Source organism: Vipera ursinii (assembly GCF_947247035.1).
Source record: "Vipera ursinii genome assembly, chromosome: 10".
Lineage (NCBI taxonomy): Eukaryota > Metazoa > Chordata > Lepidosauria > Squamata > Viperidae > Vipera > Vipera ursinii.
The window spans coordinates 3,712,726-3,728,677 of NC_139520.1; the positions used below are offsets into that span (position 1 = coordinate 3,712,726).

Here is a 15,952-nt window from a genome sequence, read left to right on the forward strand (position 1 = left end):
CGGAATGCTGTTACCTTCCCAGATATAATCTGTTTGCTGTGGATATCGCTTCTCATCTATGTGGACACTCACTCCGCCTGTATGAGCTTGTTATGTGAAGCACCTTTATTTGGCTCACACCCGCCCCAGCAAAAATATACGTTTGGTTGATAGGGAGTCACTTTCTTTACTCAAGTGCAAGAAAGAGGTGCAAAAGTTTAAACTTTGATTTAATTATAAATAGAGCTCATGTTTGATGCATAGCATTAGCTGGAATTCTTTCACAATACTTTCAGAGCTTTTCTTGTTGTTAGCTGTGAAGTCGTGTCCAACCCATCGTGACCCCATGGACAACGTTCCTCCAGGCCTTCCTGTCCTCTACCATCTGCTGGAGCATTTAAGCTCACGCCTCCTGCTTCAGTGACTCCATCCAGCCACCTCCTTCTCTGTCGTCCCCTTCTTCTCTTGCCCTCCACCTTTCCCAGCATTCGGCTCTTCTCCAGTGAGTCCTTCCTTCTTCTCATTAGGTGGCCAAAGTATTTGAGTTTCAACTTCAGGATCTGGCCTTCTAAAGAGCAGTCAGGGTTGATCTCCTCTAGGACTGACCGGTTTGATCGCCTTGCAGTCCAAGGGACTCGCAGGAGTCTTCTCCAGCACCATGGGGCCTGGAGGATAAAACGTACAAAGAACAGTTGCAGGAATTGGGCATGTCAGGTCTAGTGAAAAGAAGGACTACGGGTGATGATAGCAGTGTTCCAATATTTGAGTGGCTGCCACAAAGAAGAGGGGGTCAACCTACTCACCAAAACACCTGTTGAAAGAAAAATCAGGTCATTCCAAGCCTGGAGTAACTAAAATGTAGGCTAAAATGCTGGGAATAAAAATGGAGGCTGCTTAAGAAAGAAGGTTCCTGTTTATTGATGAGCAGAACCAGCACAGCATGCATTTCTGGAACAGCTGTCCCAATCGAGTTGAGAGTGGGTGGACCTTTAAGGGGCGCTGAGACTTTGAAGTGGAAATGTTTCTGGGTTGTGCAATGAGGTGTTCTTTTGTCTTTTGCTAGTCTAATGGTGGTGGGTTAATCCTATTATGTCCTAAAGGTCCTGTCCTTTAGGACCTTGGAGCTGGGTGAGGGAATGTAAATTCTTAATCCCTTCAACTGTGGGGGCTGAAGGTGTTTTTGCTTACGAATAGCGTGCCCCAGTCTTTCTGAATGGATTACCAAATCTCCATTTCTCCTTCAGGGAAATATTCTATCCTGCCTCTTGTAATATTTCCCAAAATATTTCATTCGCTGGGGGGTGGGGGGAACGACTTCCCACACGCCAGAAGACAGGACAAGAAACAATGGATGGAAACTAATCAAGGAGAGACCCAACCTAGAAATAAGGAGAAAATTCCTAACAGTGAACCAGTCTGCCTCCAGAAGTCGTGGGTGCTTCCAATCACTGGAGGCTTTAAAGAAGAGCCTGGACAGCCACTTGTCTGGATAGGGTCCCCTGCTTGAGTGGGGGGTTGGACTAGAACAGGGGTAGGCAACCTCGGCTCTTTTATGACTCATGGACTTCAACTCCCAGAATTCCTGAGTCAGTTGACTCAGGAATTCTGGGAGTTGAAGTCCATGAGTCAAAAAAGAGCCGAGGTTGCCTACCCCTGGAGTAGAAGATTTGCAAGGACCCTTCCAATTCTGTTATTCTGTCCTAGGAATTTAGCATCTTCTTCTTTTTTGTATGGTGGTGAGATCTGGACGCAATATTCCAAATATGGTCTTATCAGTCCAGTATCAAGCAGTACTAACACTTCAGTGTAGGGCTGCCATTTTAAATACTTCATATTTTAATGTAACTTATCTTCTGCACTTGGGCATTAGGGTTTAATTTGTTTTCAATTTCTGTATTTGTGCATTTTGATATTTATGTCACTGTTCACCGCCCTGAGTCCTTGGGGAGAAGGGCGGTATACAAATCAAATCAAATCAATCAATCAATCAATCAATCAATCAATCATTCTTCGGGAAATGACAGTATATAAATTTAATAAAATAAAATAAATAAATAAAATAAATTCTATAATATTGTAAAATTCTTTAAAGTGGAAAGCAGTCCACTGGAATGGGGGGGGGGAAGAACGGCTGTAACAAGTTGAATGAATGAATGAATGAATGAATGAATGAATGAATTCTTGCTAGGGGAGGCTGGCAGGGACGCCGCCCCTGCCCGGAGCCTGACTTGGGCGAGCGTCCCAGGGAGACCCCAAGGCTTGAAAGATGGGTGGGGGTCTTTCGCCCCCTCAGCCACGGTTCAGACGTTCAACTTCCCGGATTCTGCTCGCAGTAATCTGGCGGGCGAGTCCCGGGAGCCGAGAGGGAGCCGCGGCCCGCCTTCCCCGCCCCGCTTCCCGGGACGGCGGAGCCCCTTTGCGCGCGCAGGCAGGCCGGCCGCGCCTCCGGGCGGGGCCGGCCCTTTTCTACGCGACGCCGGGGCGGCGCGGCCTCAGCTGAGCGCGGGCCTCCTCCTCCTCCTCCTCCTCCTCCTCCTCCTGGGTGCACCATGGCTGCGTCCCTGCGGTAAGGCCAGCCGGACTTGCCGGCAGGGAGAAGCGGAGCTGCCAAGCCGCCGGGTCGCGGGCTGGGGATGATGGGCAAAGCCGAGCGGCGCCGGGTGGCTGGGCTGCGGCGGCCCGTCTCGAGGTTTGGACACGCCGTGCCCGGCAGCCCCGAGGCCCCCTGGGCGAGGGCCGGCTCCGCTCCCGGGCACGGCCGACCCGGGCTCGGCGCTCGGCGCCTCTCTTTGGCCGCCCCCCTCGGCGGGCTTTTCCTTCCTGCGGTGGATGGGGAGGTGGTCCTCGACCTACGACCACAATTCAGCCCAAGTTTTACGTTGCCAAGTGAGACGTTGGATAACTGAGTTTTGCCCCAACCTTTCTTGCCCCAGTTGTTAAGCGAATCCCTGCAGCTGTTAAATTAAAAAGAGCCTTGGTGGAGCAGTGGGCTGATGCCTCCTTAAGTCAGCGTTTCCCAACCTTAGGAACTTGAAGATGCGTGGACTTCAACTCCCAGAATTCCCCAGCCAGCATAGCTGGCTGGGGAATTCTGGGAGTTGAAGTCCACGCATCTTCAAGTTCCTAAAGGGTGGGAAACGCTGCCTTAAGTAACACCAGCTGCCTGCAATTAGTGCAGGTTCGCGTCCCACCAGGCTCCAGGTTGACTCAGCCTTCCATCCTTCCCAGGTAGGTAAAATGAGGACCCAGATTGTTGGGGTCAATAAGCTGACTTTGTAATAATGCCGCTTGGGTGTATGTGAAAAGCCCTAACAAGCAGGCATATACATAGAAGGAAGGCTACTGCTAAGCTTGTAAGCCGCCCTGAGTCTTCGGAGAAGGGCGGGATATAAATGGGATTAAAAAAAAAATTAGTAACACGGTTGTGAAGCGAACCTGACTTTGCTTGGCGGAAGGTCATAAAAGTGGATCATATAACCCCCACCCCGGACACGGCAACCGTCATAAATGTGAGTCAGTTGTCAGGCATCCATCCGAATGTAATTCTTGTGACGGGGCGGGGGGGGGGGGAGAGAGAGGGGAATGCTGCAGCAGTCGTAACTCTGCAAAATGGTCATAAGTCACTTTTTTCAGTGCGGGTGTAACTTTGAACAGCAACAAAATGAACTGTTGTAAGCCGAGGACTACCTGGTACCAGAGTGAAATCTCTTTCTTTGTGTCTTAGTGACAACTTTCAAACAGGACCTGCCTGTCCTTACCAGGGCAAGCCCAGCCTGTCTGGTGGGATGAGTGTAGGATTCAGCGTGTGGTGCGACTCACCGCTGTAATTGTTATTTAATTGTTAATTTTAATTGCTATCATGATTTTCATATTAATATTTTTATTGCATTGTAAACTCTGGAGTTAATTTTGGATAGCAAAATGGGCATCATATAAATTTAATAAATACCATATAAACTATTTTCTAAGGTAGTATTTCTTAAACATTTTGCTCTCAGGATTTCTTGGCACTTTTAAAACTTTGGGCTGAACCCCTGAAGAACTTTTATTTGTTTGGAGTATATTTATCAACGTTTACCATATTAAAAACTAAAATGGACACATTCACAGAATATTTATTGAGTTGTGAAAAATTACCGTATTAATTACACTAGGTATTAATGTAAATAACATATTTTTTCTTGAAAAACCCTGTACTTTTAACAAAAAAATAAGTGGCATTGCTTTAAATTTGTCCAAATGTCATTAATATTTGGCAAATAATTTTGATTTTGCATACCCCTGTGAGGGACTTGGGTGACCCCTCCCCATCTCCTCTGAACACGCTTTAGGAAAACTCTTTTATGGATTCAGAAAGGGCCTCTTGTTGTGTATAATTAAGGCTTTAATTTTCTTACCTTAAATCCACTTAAAGGTTTTAGAGACCCCCTAACTATCCTAGCCTTGCTTCCATGGCAAATTTGGGGCTTGTCTTTTATAAAATGTTGGTGAACAAGTTTTGTATTGGAGTGCTTCAGGGTTGGTTCAGCCCTTTTTTTCTAGAGAGATAATTATGCAAGAAGAAGGGTGGACATGTAACCTTGACTACAAAGGCTGGGGTGCTTCCTTGCTGTCAGAATTCATGTCAATATTGTTGAATGCGTTTTGAGCTAAGGGTGATTCTACAATGGGGAAGCCACAGCTGCATGTGAAAATTTTAAAGGCCCTTTAAAACCGAGCTTTTCTGGAGCAGTCCCTGAGGTTCCCTTTTTTGAAAATCAGAGCAAAAGTAGCCATTAATGCAGGAGTTCCCAACCTTTTCTATACTCTGCACCCCTAAAATGCTTCTGATATATTCTTGCACCCCTTACAAAAGTTCAAAATAACGGCAATGCATTATACATATACAGTATAATTTTGAAAACCCAAGTTTTCGCACCCCCTGGAATATTGTCTCGCGCCCCCTGGAATATCATCTTGCAGCACCAGTTGGGAACCCCTGCATTAATGAATAGGTAACAGGACACCCTTGGGCCCTTGAAAAGGAAAGAAAGCTGAGCCTTGAGGTCTGTGGGATGAGAAATTGTTGTGTTACCACTTGTGTATGTGCATGCTCTGTGCACTGTTGATTGCAAGTAAGGGATAAATCTCTGCCATTTAGGCTTATCCTTCAGGGTAGCACACCCGTTACCCTCTGTGCTGTTTTTTTTGTGCAACCTGACAGCTGATGTACATGTGCACAATTACACTTGGCTACCTGCAAAGGGCTTGTCTCTTTGATTCTCTTACTGGTACTGAGAACTTTTGACTTCTCCTCTGATCAGGACCCTGGCACGATCCTGCTGAAGCAGCAGCTCAGCCAGCACAATTCCGATCTTCCTTTCCTGCTCTCCTCCATCCTTGCTTTACTCAAGACATTTGCAAAATTGTGCTGGGTGTCTCGGACTTCTGGCAGTGCTTCTCTGGCTTCTCTGCCATCTTGATGGGCAGCCTGCCAAACTCCTTATGGTTACTGTCATGCTGCAGTGTGCTTTCCTGCCATTTTGAGGCTGGATATTTATGAAAACAGTATGTGAGACCTAAAATGCCCAGGAAACAGCTTAAAAACAAAACCACAAGAGGAAAGATAGGAAAATCTTGAGTGTATCATGTGTTAATTGCATGCTCATAACTTTGCAGCTTTGCCCAGTTTGTTCTACCCAGCCTGTTCCTATAGGACAGGGGTCTTCAAACTTGGCCCTTTTATGACTTGTGGACTTCAACTCCCAGAATTCCTCGGCCAGTGTGCCTGGCTGAGGAATTCTGGGAGTTGAAGTCCACAAGTCATAAAAGGGCCAAGTTTGAAGAGCCCTGCTATGGGAGCTGGAAAGGGGGGGTTGTCTTGGTGCCCATGGAAACCTGTTGGACTTGATGTGTCCAGGAACAGAGATCTCTTTGGGCCTCTATTTCTCCACTTGAGAACATGAGTCCTGTAACACTCTCTTCCAGGAAACTGGGGGTTTTCGGGTGTGGCGGTGGCCTTCCAGGTTTCACTCCCAGGGGGAAGAGCCCCATCTCTGCAACTTGCTTTGGATAGGCCCCTGCAGTTCTAGGCAGAAGGTCTTGGGGAAAGAGGGAGATTTGGAGAAGGCAGGTGACCAGGCAGCCCTGAATTTACGCCTAATCCCACCAAGTTCAAGTGGTAGAGTTTACAGGAAAGAAGGATCCAGTTCAAGCCAGTTGTAGAGCTTGTGAAATATTGTTCCTCAACCAGGAGCTGCTTCTTTATAGCTTTATCTCTTTAGTACAGGTAGTCCTTGACTTGCAATCGTTCACTTAGTGACCATTTGAAGTTACACTGGCACTGAAAAAGTGACTTATGACCGTTTTTCACACTTATGACCATTGCAGCATCCTTGCGGTCACGTGATCAAACTTCAGATGTGTGGCAACTGACTTTTATATATGAAGTTTGCTGTGGTCCCGGGGTCATGTGATCACGTTTTGCGTTCTTCTGACAAGCAAAGCCAATGGGGAAGCCGGATTCACTTAACCACCGTGTTACTACCTAACAACTGCAGTGATTCATTTACAACTGAGGCAAGAAAGGTTGTAAAATGGGGCAAAACTCATTTAATAACTGTCCTGTTTAGCAGCAGAAATTTTGGGCTCATTTATGGTTGTACGTCTGTACTTTTCTTTTCAAGATTTAGGAAACAAATCTTGCTTTTTGGATGCCAAGTGGGCACTTAAAAATAAAATTTGTCCTACAGTATATAAAAGATGTTCCCTCTATTTCAACTGAATTCCTCAGCTTTACATGAAGAGCCCAGGGTCCTTATAAACATTGTTGATAAAGGTTAGTAGCACTGACCTCGACACTCCTTAAAGTGTTCCAGGTGGTCTGTTATACATAGTGGCAGAAATACATATTATATTCACGTGTAGGATTGAGTTTGAGGGAGCACAGAAAATATTCTATGACACTGCTTTGGAGTAAATTGGTATAATCGTATGTATTTTTATTGAAGCAATCTCTGTTGGTCAGAGTCCGACCTAAGAAAAGATTCATCTGTTTGCCTATGTTACGTTTGCCTAACCATGTTTGCTTGAGTTGCAATTGTTTAGGCTTGTACATGGCTGTAAACCCGGGTTTTCAAAAGACAGAATTTGTAAGAGCCAGTGTAAGGACAGGGATGATGGTGTTGGGACCCCCAATTAGGACTGGGCTGGCTGGGTTCTAGACTCTCCTCCACCACGGAAGCTATCATGATTACTTGTCACCCAACAGGCAGTGTGGTCGAGTGGAGAAAATGCTGGATTAAGAGTGGGGAGACTTAGGTCCTACTTCCTCTCAGCCCAGAAGCTCTGGTGAGGCCTAAACATTAGCCATGACAAAACCTTTTCCATCTTTGGGAATAGAAGTGGCTTCTGGGAAGTGAATTGCTTCTCCTTAGAGGCTCTAATTGTGAAGAAGCTGGATGAGTATTTTGTGGATCTAGATGTAGGAATCCTTTTGGCCCCACCACGTTTGGGGAAGAAGTTGGGGAGTAAGTCATGTGCTTGTCTCCGCTCAGGAAGTGCTCCAGCTTCTTCCATTTTTGATTCTTGCTGTGAGTTAGTTGTCCAAAGACCGTCTTCACACATTATGCAAATATGTGGTTGGATTACCCATGATTTACTGCGTAAGTCATAATTGGCTGGATTGACCCAATGGTTGAAGCTGTAACTGATTATAACCAGAATGAGTATGCTTTTCCCATGATACCATCCTGTGGAGAAGTGTTGCGGTTGCAAACCCCTAAATTACCAGGGCAGCAGAAACAAGAATCGGCTGAAATTTATCTGGAGAGAGAGAGAGAGAGAGCACGTTGGGTGCGAGAACCCAGATATGACCTGTCTTATCAGCTGTCCAACTCTTAGCTCTTCTCTGGGGTGTTCCACCTCATGCCCAGGCAAGGCATCCTTCAGAGATATTTACTAGACCTAAACTGAGGTGTTCATTCCCCTATGTAGGTTGGGGTCTGGCGCCCTGTGAAGTCATGACTTATTTTAACTATGGTTACTTTATTAAGCCATGGCATGAATTTTCATAGAATGCTAAACTATAAATGATGGTTTACCAAACCATTATGAATAAGGTAACACTGCATGCTAAGTTGAAGCCCAACAGACCCTATTTATTACACTTTGTGAATCTGCAGGTATACAAAAGAGTAAGCCATGATTCATCCTAGTTCATTGAATTTAGTTGTATAATTCATGCAACATTGTAGGTAGCACTGGCCGGATTTGTTTAAAACCCAGCCTTTTTGCCTTGGCACGCTTTGCAAACTCAGCAGGATTAACAGTTTCTTTTTAATGCGTTGTCTGATGCAGAACTTAAAATGTGCATTTTGGACTTCGGAAGCTGAAGTTTCCTTATTGCTGCTGTAAAGCAAAGGTTATCTGCAGGATTGTATTCCGAGAAAACTGTATAATAATTAATACATCAGGGAGTATTCATGCTCAGGTTAATGGGGTTTGATTCTTATTTTCTTTTAAGCGTCCTCAACAGAAAACTTAAGAATGCAACTGTTGTTTCCTCCAGAAGGTAGTTTTGACATAGTGTGTTTTAGTTGATAAAATGTGCTTCAGGAAACCAGCCAGTTATTACAGTAGATCAGCGGTGTTAAACTCGCTGCTTCTTCGCTGTGTCACGATGTATCACGACTTTTCCCCCCTTGCTGAAGCTGGGGTGGGCGCGACTTCTGCGTGACGCATGCGACCCACGGGCCGGCAGTTTGACACCCCTGCGGTAGACGAACACATAGATGTGGGGTAGTGTATTTAACTCTGAAGCTGATTAATGCTGACATCTGGGAAGCAGGCTAAGGTTTGGAAATCCTGCTGTTTTCCTTCTCTGTCTTCCCTCTGACTTCAGTGTGGGGCATGTGAGTGTGGGGCATGTGATACAAAGAAACACTCGATCTCTTGAGCATCAGTATTTTGTTATTTTAGGGTGTTTTAGTGTGTGATTGTAAGCTGCCAGGAACATTTGGTGGGATACACATTTGGTAAATAAACACATACTAATTAGCCAGTTCCCCTTTTATTTCTTGGTAATACTATTCCACCAAATTTAGAAATGCCTGTGCCTGTTTTGTGGGATCTGCCTTGGCGGGTCGTGAACAGACAGTAAAAACATTGAATGGAAGAGGAGACAGATCCTTGTAATTGGGGACCCCTCTTGACCAGCCTACTTTGATGGACTCTGCTAATTTTTATTAATCACCTGTCACTTTTCATCTGAATGGTTTGATGAAAATAGATCAGTTGGTCTCCTTTTTGAATTAAATGAAAAGCCACAATTCAGAATAACAGACTTGGAAGGTGCCTTGGAGGTCTTCTAGTCCAACCCCTTGCTCAAGCAGGAGATCATATACCGTTTCAGACACATAGTTGTCCAGTCCAGTCCACTGGTTAATTGTTCTCACTGTCAGGAAATTTCTCCTTAGTTCTAGACTGCTTCTCTCCTTGATAAGTATCGATCCGTTGCATCTTGTCTTGCCTTCTGCTGCTTTGGAGAATAGGTTGACCCCCCTCTTCTTTGTGGCAACCCCTCAAATATTGGAACACTGCTGTCATGTCACTCCATGTCCTTCTTTTCACTAGAAGAGACATATTCAATTCTTGCAATCTCTGTTCATATATTTTAGCCTCTTTCCAGAGTCTTAACATCTTCTTTATATTGCGGTGACCAAAACTAGATGCAGTGTTCCAGGTGTGGTCTTATCAAGGCACACTGCTAGCTCATATTTAAGTCATTGTCCACTAGGACCCTCTAAGTGGTTTACAGAGTCAGCATTTTGCCCCCAACAGTCTGGGTCCTCGTTTTACCGACCTTGGAAGGATGGAAGGCTGACTCAACCTTGAACCGTCAGGATCGAACTCCTGGCAGTTGGCAGAATTAGCCCGTAATACTGCCTTCTAACCACTGCGCTATCATGGCTCTGTAAGGGAGCCTGACCATTATGGTTGTAAGTCATGTTTCTTCTAAATTAGACCTGATTTTAGACCATTTTTGCAAACATCACAGTTGTAAAGTGAACAACGTGGCCATAAAGTGAACCCTTGTTCACTATATGGTGTCACAAATCATGGACACATGATCATCGGACACTGCAAACAGCTGTATGCAGAATGGTTGCCAAGTGTCCAAAATATCATCATATGACTTTAGGGTGTGTGTGTGTGTGTGTGTGTGTAGGGGGCCACCTGTCATAACTTCAGAACTGTCTTGTGAGTACCTTTAAGGGGGTCTGTTGTAACTACCAACAGTCATTAAGGATGGAAGACTCACCACTGTTGCCTCGCCCCAACCAACTTGTTGCGGAACAACTCACTACTGGAGAATGCTGGAGGCGAGGGGAACTTCCTCCTCCTACTACTCCTCTCTCTCTCCCTCCCTCCCTCTTTCCCTCCTTGATCTGGCTTACCCCCCTCCCCCGACACACACACACACACACACACATGCACACTAATATCCCTTGAACGCTGTGCCCCCTCCCTACACTGCCCATCGCTGCAGTGGTGTTGCTTGGCATATAGCAGTGATGGCAAACCTTTTAGAGACCGAGGGCCCAAACTGCAACCCAATATCCACTTATGTATCATCGGGTGCCGGGTGGGCGTGGCCCTTTGGGTGGGTGTGGCCAGGGATGGGCATGGCCCATTGGGTGGACGTGGCTGCAGTGGTAAAGGCAGACTGGGTGGGACTAAAAAGTTCTATCAATCAATTCCAACTTTGCGAGAACTATCCCACGAGAAGTTGAAATTGATTGATTGAACCTTTTTTTTTTGTACACGGTGGCAGAGGCCTACACCGAAAAGGTTTTATAAAACCCAGCTGAAGGCCTAGGACTGGGACGATGGCACGCGTGCCCAGAGAGAGGGCTCTATGTGCCACCTGTGGCACCCGTGCCATAGGTTCGCCACCACGGGCATATAGGCAGAAGGCGGAGAGGCAGAAAAAGTGCTCCCTAATTTTTTTTTCTCCCCCAACTTTCAGCCAGACTGAAAGGCCAGGAAAGAACAGAAGCTGCTGCTTGAAAGGATAGGGCTGCATACACACCACATTCTAACCTGGTTAATGAATTAACCCATTTTTTGGGTTTTCCTCATAGCTTGAAATTGTCCTGTGTTGATTTAGCCGGGGTAAGGTGACCGCGGTAAGGCAGCTGGGATGAGCCGGTGGCAGCGAGTTGTCCTGAAGCCACTGAGGACATGTAATATGATTTCAGATTCAATTTTTAAAACGGAAGTTTAAAACTGGACATTTGTGTGGGTTAGGGTTAGCCTGGGAAAATGTATCTTTCTTGATCTTTCTGGATTTCTGAAAGACCTTTGATAGTACTGGGTTTAACCTTGTTTGGGGCATGTTCAGGGTTTGGGAGAATTGATTTTTGGTGGTTGAACGTGCTCAGAAAACTGCAAACTCTTCTGTGAGTCATTTTTCTTTGGGGTCCTGCTTGACTTCTACACCAGGAGATCTGCAGGGTTGTTACCCCGCTGCTTAAGCAGCGAGACTTGAATCCTCCTTAGTGAGTCCTGTTAGTTCCCGATTGAAGGTGGCCTTTCTCTGCCCCCGTTTAGTGGCTCTATGACCACTCGCCATGGCCAACTCGTCGCGGAACAATTCGTTCGCGGGACAACAGTTACACTAATATCAAAGAAATGGTGGAATAGAATCATTAGAGAAAGGATGCAAAAAGAGGGACAAACTGAAATGTGAATGACAAAAATTAAAATGTTGCTTTATTTTAAATAATTAAATTGTTAAATAATTGCCTTGTTGCAAGGCAAGCTGCCCCACGGTGAGTTGGCCACGGTGTGAGTTGGCCGCAGCAAGTTGGCCAGGGCGAGTTGTCCCCTCCCGCTGTTCAGTCCATGAATGTTGTCAAGCACCCAGAGGTTAACTTGGGTTCCTTTTTGCAGGGCAACATTTTGGCTGGGGAATGACACCTTGAGAGTCTCGGCAGCCCTTTTTGCCTTGAACAGAACCCGCCTGTGTGATCGGCTGAGAGCCAACGAGGCTGTTCCCAAGGAGGCCATTGTCGTCTTGCAGGGCGGAGAGCAGGCCAACCGCTACTGTACCGATACAGGCATCGTTTTTCGCCAGGTGAGCTTTTGTGGCAAGCTTCTCTTTTTCTGTTCTTGCAGCTCTTCTCTCTGGATTTGCTAACAGCATTTGTTGAAATTCTGGGTAGATTTTTTTTTCTCTCTCTCTCTCTCTCTCTCTCGGTTGCTAGTGACTTTCCAGTGCTTGTTTATGCTGTAAAGCACTTATTTTGAGCCTGCGTCCTAAAAGCGCATGTCTTGAAGGATGTGCATAAAATGCATCAAACCAATTTTTCTTGCCATTAATAATTTAGTCTTGTAGCACTGATGGCTCATTAAATCAGTCCAGGTGTACTAGCCGAATCATTGCTTTGTGCGAGTTGCTTTGCCTTCTGTACACAGCAGCTTAAGCCAAGTCTTACACATGTAGTCCTCGAGTTAACGACCACAATTGACCCCAAAACTTAAGCTGCTGAGGGAAACATTTGTTAAGTGAATTTGCCCCATTTTATGACTTTTCTTGCCACAGTTGTTAAGTGAATCATTGCATTTGTTAAATTAGCAACATGGTTGTTAAGTGAATCTGGATTTACTTTGCTGGTCAGAAGGTCACAAGGGGATCGCATGACATTGGGACACAGCAATGGTCATAAATATTTTTGCAGGGTGTGTGTGTCAGAGACTAAATTTAAAACAAAAAAATAAAAATGCATGGAGCCTAAGTAGAATGAACTGTAAAAATCTAGCATCAAGTAAGATAACAAACCCTTCTGGTTTATTTCCACGGGTCCATCAGCCTTGTGATATCTGAGCTTATGTGTTGGCTTAAGTATAAAATAGATAGACAGTTTATTTTCATTTTTTAATTAATTAAATTTATTTGCCACCCATCTTGCTGCAAGGCGGCAGTTTGCAGGAATCTGGAAGCAGCAGAGACCAGATGATCACATAACCATTTTGCAATTGGCAAAGATGGGTTAGCCAGCAACATCAGATGTGACATTTGTAGAGAAAGCTTTTTATGGTAGACAACTAAAGTTGCAGTGTGACAATCGTTATGCTTAATAGATTAAAAACTAAATTGACATCTTGCCACGTCCTGGTTAGGAATTATGGGACCTGCGGTGCAGTCGAAGTGGAAGGCCCTGATATGAATCTTTCATCCTTAGGTTCCCGATTGGAGATACGGGAAATTTCTTTTGGAGGGGGATACATAGCCATGGGACTGCAGACCTTCAAAGCTGGACCTTTACTTGCTTGTCATTTGAGTCCTGAGGAAAAGGGTTTTGATTCTACCTTTATTTTTAGAGCCACTTTCTGTGTGAACTCTTTTTAAGGTGCCTTTAGTAATAGCATTTCTTTTTCTATATGTTTGTATTTAAGTCAACCTGGGGTGTATTATGAAGAGCTGGTGTACATATTTAGCTTTATAAAATCCTAATGGGGAGCACCTGCAGCCGGCGTCAACTTCCTTCCTCCCAGTACGCTCCCACAGAGAGGGCCTCCTCAGGGTGCCACCGGTCAAAGAATGCCGACTGGCGGCCCCCAGGGGGAGGGCGTTCTCTGTGGGCGCGCCGGATTTATGGAACCATCTTCCGGTCGAGCTCCGGATGGCGCCTGACCTCCGCTCCTTCCGGCGCGATCTAAAGACTTACCTCTTCGAACAAGCTGGCCTGGCCTGATGGGATGGGGTTGGGTTTTATTAATGTGTTTTAACCTACTTTTTAATGTGTTTTAACTTATTCATGGGCATTTTGTTTAATCGTTTTTAATTTTTGTATTTTGTTTTTTAATATGTACTGCCCTGTTCACCGCCCTGGGTCCTTCGGGAGAAGGGCGGTATACAAATTAAATAAATAAATAAATAAATAAATAAATAAATAAATAAATAAATAAATAAAGCAAGCCACAAATCTTATCTTTTTTCTACATACTGTTTCTGTGAATGATAATTTGGGGTTTAAAAAGGCCTTTGGGCACACATAGTGATTGATTACGTACCATCAACTTGATGTTGATTCTTACCCAAGGTGATCTGTCCCTAAACTGGCTCGTCAAGCGCTTTAGTGATGCCCCTCTAAAAGAGTCCGTCCACTTTGTCTTCCCTTCCACCTGTCCCAGCATCAGAGCCTTTTCTAAAGAACCAAGTCTTCACATAAAGTGTGGTAATTTGAGCCTGGTCATTTTCACCTTGAGTGAGAATTGCAGGGTGATTTGTACAATGCTCCATGTCTTTCTCTTCTTGGCTGCCCATGGTAATTTCAGGAGTCTTCTCCACACCAAGCTTCAAGGTTCATCTTCCTATCCTGCTTCTTCAACTTTCACTTCATGGAGAGTCACAGAGAATACAAGGCTTGTTTTTTTACCAAGTGCTACTTTGAGGTTATTTAATAGTAGTAGTAGTAGTAGTAGCAGCAGCAGCAGCAGCAGTGATGATGATGATGTTGGAAGGGACCTTGGAGGTCATCTAGTCCAACCCCCGACAGGAAACCCTATACCATACATGTCAAACTTGCGCCGTCACGTGATGTCGCGGATCGTATTGGGATGGTTTTGCCATTGCTGGCAATGGGGTGGGCGCGGATTCCGGATGACGCATCCGGCCCGCAGTCTGGCAGTTTGACACCCCTGCCCTATACCATTTCAGACAAATGGTTGTCCAGTCTCTTCTTAAAAACTTCCAGTGTTGGAGCATTCACAACTTCTGGAGGCAGGTTGTTCCACTGTTTGATTGTTCTGTCAGGAAATTCCTCCTTAGTTCTAGGTTGCTCCTCTCCTTGATTAGTTTCCATCTGTTGCTTCTTGTCTTCCTTCAGGTGCCCTGGAGAGTAGCTTGACTCCCTCTTCTTTGTGGAAACCTCTGAGATATTGGAACACTCTTATCATGTCCCCCCTTGTCCTTCTCTTCATTAAACCAGACCAGACATGTCAAACACAAGGCCTGCAGGCCACAAATGGCCCGCTAAATGATTGAATCCGGCTCGCACAACTCTCCTGGAAATTACAAAGGTCCGGCCCCCACCACCTTGGTGCCGGCCCGGCTGAGCACTTGTTCAGTAGGAGGCAAGTGCACGTGGGCTGGTGGAGCCCAGCAACATTGGCAGCTCTTTAGCCCCTCGACAGCTCATTGGCTAGAGCCGTCTCCTGCGGCTCCCAGGCAGCCTCCTCCCAGTTCCCCAAAAAAAGTGGGACTAAAAAAATTCAGTCAATCAATTCAAACTGCTCACACACACAAAAAAAAAACTCTTGAAGTTTGAATTGATTGATTGAACTTCTTTGGTTTGTGGGACTGCCCACAAACTTCTTTGCTTCTTTGGACTGCACGTGGAGTCAGCGGAGGAAGAAACTGGAAAGGAGAGTGGGACCTTTTTCTACTTGCTGTGCGGGTGGGGGCGGACAGTCTCTGGGTTCCCCAGGCCTGCCTCTTCCCTGCCCGGCAGGTCTCCCCTTGCCCTGCTCCACCGTCCCTTCTCACTCGCCGTGGAGTGCTGGGGTCTCCTCAGAGCTGCGGAGCGTCACCTAGCCCAGAAATGCAGGGAAGTTGTGCCCGAGCAGGAGGGAGCGAGACGGGACACCGGGGGGAGGGCGAGCAACCCCCAGTCGGCGAGGGGGAGAGGCGCCCGGGCGGGAAAGTGGACTCGAGGCGGCCAGAGAAACAGCCGCGGCTGGCTCCAGACCTCCAGGCGCACGGATCCGTGCAGCCTGCGCTCCCTGGGGAGTCTGCACCGCAGACTCACCTTGGAGATGATAAGGGGCTTGATGTGCTTCAGCCCGCCCCGTGGGGTGAAGCCCCAGGGCGTGCCGCCGGCCAGCTGCACATGCAGGTACTGGAAGAAGACCAGCAGTCGGCCCAGCAGCTTGGCCTGCGGTGGCGGGTCAGGCTGGAGTTGACCCGGCGGCCACTCCATGGTACCAT

At 46.2% G+C, this 15,952-nt stretch overlaps 1 protein-coding gene across 1 annotated transcript in view; it reads left to right on the top strand.

The window, feature by feature from the left end:
- Positions 1-2,455: 2,455 nt before the first annotated feature.
- Positions 2,456-15,952, top strand: part of PEPD (peptidase D) — a 168,177-nt gene continuing 154,680 nt past the window's right edge. Inside the window, exons 1-2 of the mRNA XM_083370686.1 lie at positions 2,456-2,545; positions 11,914-12,097. Coding sequence (XP_083226812.1) covers positions 2,529-2,545; positions 11,914-12,097 — 201 coding nt within the window. The 5' untranslated portion in view covers positions 2,456-2,528. The remainder of the gene's footprint in view (positions 2,546-11,913; positions 12,098-15,952) is intronic.